At 33.2% G+C, this 3,429-nt stretch overlaps 1 protein-coding gene across 1 annotated transcript; it reads left to right on the forward strand.

Moving 5' to 3' along the window:
- Nucleotides 1-278: 278 nt before the first annotated feature.
- LOC109221508 lies at nucleotides 279-2,034 on the forward strand (the record flags this gene model as incomplete). The annotated part of the gene is given in 2 exon segments (XM_019385986.1): nucleotides 279-518; nucleotides 1,796-2,034. Coding segments are annotated over 2 exon segments (291 nt in total), but the record flags the coding sequence as incomplete, so codon positions are not given.
- Nucleotides 2,035-3,429: the final 1,395 nt, after the last annotated feature.

Here is a 3,429-nt window from a genome sequence, read left to right on the forward strand (position 1 = left end):
GGTGGGTTGGGGGATAGGGTGGGGAAGGTTGAGAAGGAGTTTTGAAAAATATTTTCCCTTCTCTTGATTAGGAAAATATTTTCATCCAATTGAAGGAAAATGGGTTGATAAGGAAAATGTTTTCCAGAATATTTAAACCAACCAAACATGAAAAAATTGGAAAACATTTTCCGAAAAATATTTTCCTTCGTACCAAACACACCCTAAATCTCTTTTACTGATAAATATAGATATTGAGGAATATTGTAGATATTGATTACTTCTGTATTAATGTCCAGAAAACTGGAGCATGGCTATCAGTGCCACAATTTGGAAACTGGGACCAAAAGGGTGCATTCCCAGACTACTCTATGGATTTCTCTAAAATAAGAGAGAATAGGAAACAAAACAAGAAAGACTTGTCAAGAGCCAGTTTAGGTAATGAGAAAGAGCTCATTTTTACTACCAAAAAGGATGTAAATTCAGGTTACTCTCCCCACAGTAATGATCACCATTACCATCAAAACCGCTGTCCCACTGTAAGATACTTACTTCTTTTCTTTTGTTTTATTTTATCCTAGTTCTTTTTAATGTATTTTTACCATCTTATTTTTGTTTAAAAATAATGGAAAAATGACATTTTATAACCGCTCTCAAAATAATAGCTGAAAAATATATTTTTTTTGTATGTATGTATGTATATATATATATATATATACACATTCTGTATGTTTTATTCAAATTTTATACACTTTTTCGGCTACTGAATGTAAATAGTTTATGCCGCGGACTAAAAATAAAAAAAAGCCCTTAATAATGACATAATTCTTGTAGTGTTTAGTTAAAATTGCAGCGATGTAATTTGGTACTATACTGCATGAATACAACAACAACAACAAACCCAGTTTGATCCCAACAGGTGGTGTCGGGGGAGGGTAGTTTGTACGCAAACCTTACCCCTACTTAATGTAGATAGAGAGGCTATTTTCAATAGACTCTCGGCTTAGGAAGGGCAATTTATACTATACAACATGAATCAAACAAGTAAATAGACAATCTTTTAAATAAAAGAGTATGGCTAAAGATGGAGTGGGATACGTGATGGGGATAATGACTTGGTTTTCTATGTTAAAATGTTGACCTTTCTGGCCAATAGATGGCATTGTATCAGATTGGATGACCTAGTAGTCTTCTATAATTTGTTGAAAATTATTTCTTATGAGCTTTTACAATTGTTTTTTTGATTAAAAACAGAGATTTGATCTGTTAGACCTAGTAGTCTTCTATAATTTGTTGAAAATTATTTCTTATGAGCTTTTACAATTGGTTTATTGAATAAAAAGAGAGATTTGATCTGTTAGTCTGAGTAATTTTAGAAACTCTTGTCTCCGATTTCATGGAGGGGAGCTTTCGCGTAACTGGTAAAGTTGCTGTTATGTGACCAGGAGGTCACGGGTTTGAGCCGTGGAACCAGCCTCTTGCAAAAATGAAAAATGCATGGTAAGACTACGTACAATAGACCCTTGTGGTCCGGCCCTTCCCGGGACCCCGTGCATAGCGGGAGCTTAGTGCACCGGAGTGTCCTTTCTTTGGTGTCCAATTTCATATACTACTCTTCTTTAGGGGCGGAGCTAGCCTTTCAGTTGCGGGTTCGGTCGGATTCAGTAGCTTTAGTCCAAACCCATTATCTATCTTAAGAAATCTATAGAATTATACACAAATTATTAAACTCTAAATTCTGGCTCTGCCTTTGCTCTTCTTTGTATTTACCATAGTGAAGTATGCAAGTGTTCATTTGTCTTTCTTCTGATGACAGAGGATGAGAAAGATCTTCAACTATTTCAACTGCTGTAGTGCAAAAGCTTGAAGTTCAACGGATTGATTTCTTCCAACTTGTTTGTAATGATAAATATAGCAATGTGATTTCTCCTATATATGTTTTGAGGGACTTTTCCAAGAAATAGGAAATGTTGTGGATTTTGAGATTGTGGTGATTAACAAAATGTTCCTATGGTAGAGCAATGAAGTAATTAAGGAAAGTATTTGTTCTAGCTAGTAGTATGACTTTCTGTGAAGGAAAATATTCTCAAATCTTCCAACTGTACTTTTAGATTGTGGCTAATTTGACATAAAATCTAGAAGTATTTGAAAATTAATTTTATATATTTGAAAACTACGTATAAAAGTATTATAAGTTATAATAATTAAATAAAAAATAATAATAAAACATAAAAAAAGTATGGTTAAAAAAATAATTGGATTGACTCTCAAAATCAAAACGCCGTTAGGGATGGAGGTAGTAGAAAGGTTCTCACCTAGTCCAATCCACATCTGGGTTAATGTTGTCCTCCTTTCCTTTTCATTTAGTGTAATCACCAGTCAGAGGGTCAACAAATTTTTCATTGGCAACAACATTCTAGATTTACAAAATTTGAGTTTCATTCAATAATTGGTGGTATTTTTCACATGATATTAAAACAGCTATTTTCATTTCAAATACATACATATATGCTAGAAGCGGACCTAGGATTTGAAGGTCGAATCTGCTTTGTATAATAGTGCCTACTATTAATATATCTCTATTTTCTAAAGTCATATATATATATATATATATATATATATATATATATATATATATATATATATATATATATATATATATACACGTGGAATTCCCATGTAGCGAGACAAGGTGGGAACCACGTGGAATTTTTTTTCAAACTTTACGGTGCCGTGACGAGTCGGAACCTAAATGTTGTCTTTTGGACTCAAAATACGGTAACATATGGTGGGAAACAAACTTAGTGACCCAAATATAATAAAACGCAGTTTCCAAACCACGTTTTACCTGAAGCTGATTGGACGTTAGTTAAAACGTGGTTTCAAAAGGACATTTTCATAACGCCTTACATGAACCGCCGCTTTGGCCTCTTTCAAAATACCGTCCCCTCCCTTCCCTCAACGTTCAAAAACCAGAACCCCCAATTTTAAAATAGAACAGCGGTCCCCCCCCCCCCATACGAGCATTAAAAAACCTCGAGTGGACCCCACCCGTCCCGTAAAAAGTAAATAGTGTTGGTCCCACATCCTAGCTAAGGCCTTCTTTCATTGTGGTTGCTCGTTTCGGACTAAAATCTTCAATTCTTCAACATTCCAAAAAACATAAATCGAGGTATTCTAATTTAATTTTTTTCGAAACTCGTATAAAAAATGCATATTAGTTGTTTTACATGTGTCCTATGTTGTATTGTATTTTTTTTGCGATTAAACTGGTATGTTATTTTTATCCGGACTTAGATATTAGTGTGCTAAAAAAATATGTAAAAATTGAGAAACATTATTATTTTTTAATAAAAATGTTAATAAGTTTTTTTTACTGTTGTATATGTATTTTCGTGAATGTTTTGTGATTAAATGTATTTGTTATTTTTTATCTGGTTTATATTATTT

Source organism: Nicotiana attenuata, unplaced genomic scaffold (assembly GCF_001879085.1).
Source record: "Nicotiana attenuata strain UT unplaced genomic scaffold, NIATTr2, whole genome shotgun sequence".
In the NCBI taxonomy this organism is placed as follows: Eukaryota; Viridiplantae; Streptophyta; class Magnoliopsida; order Solanales; family Solanaceae; genus Nicotiana; species Nicotiana attenuata.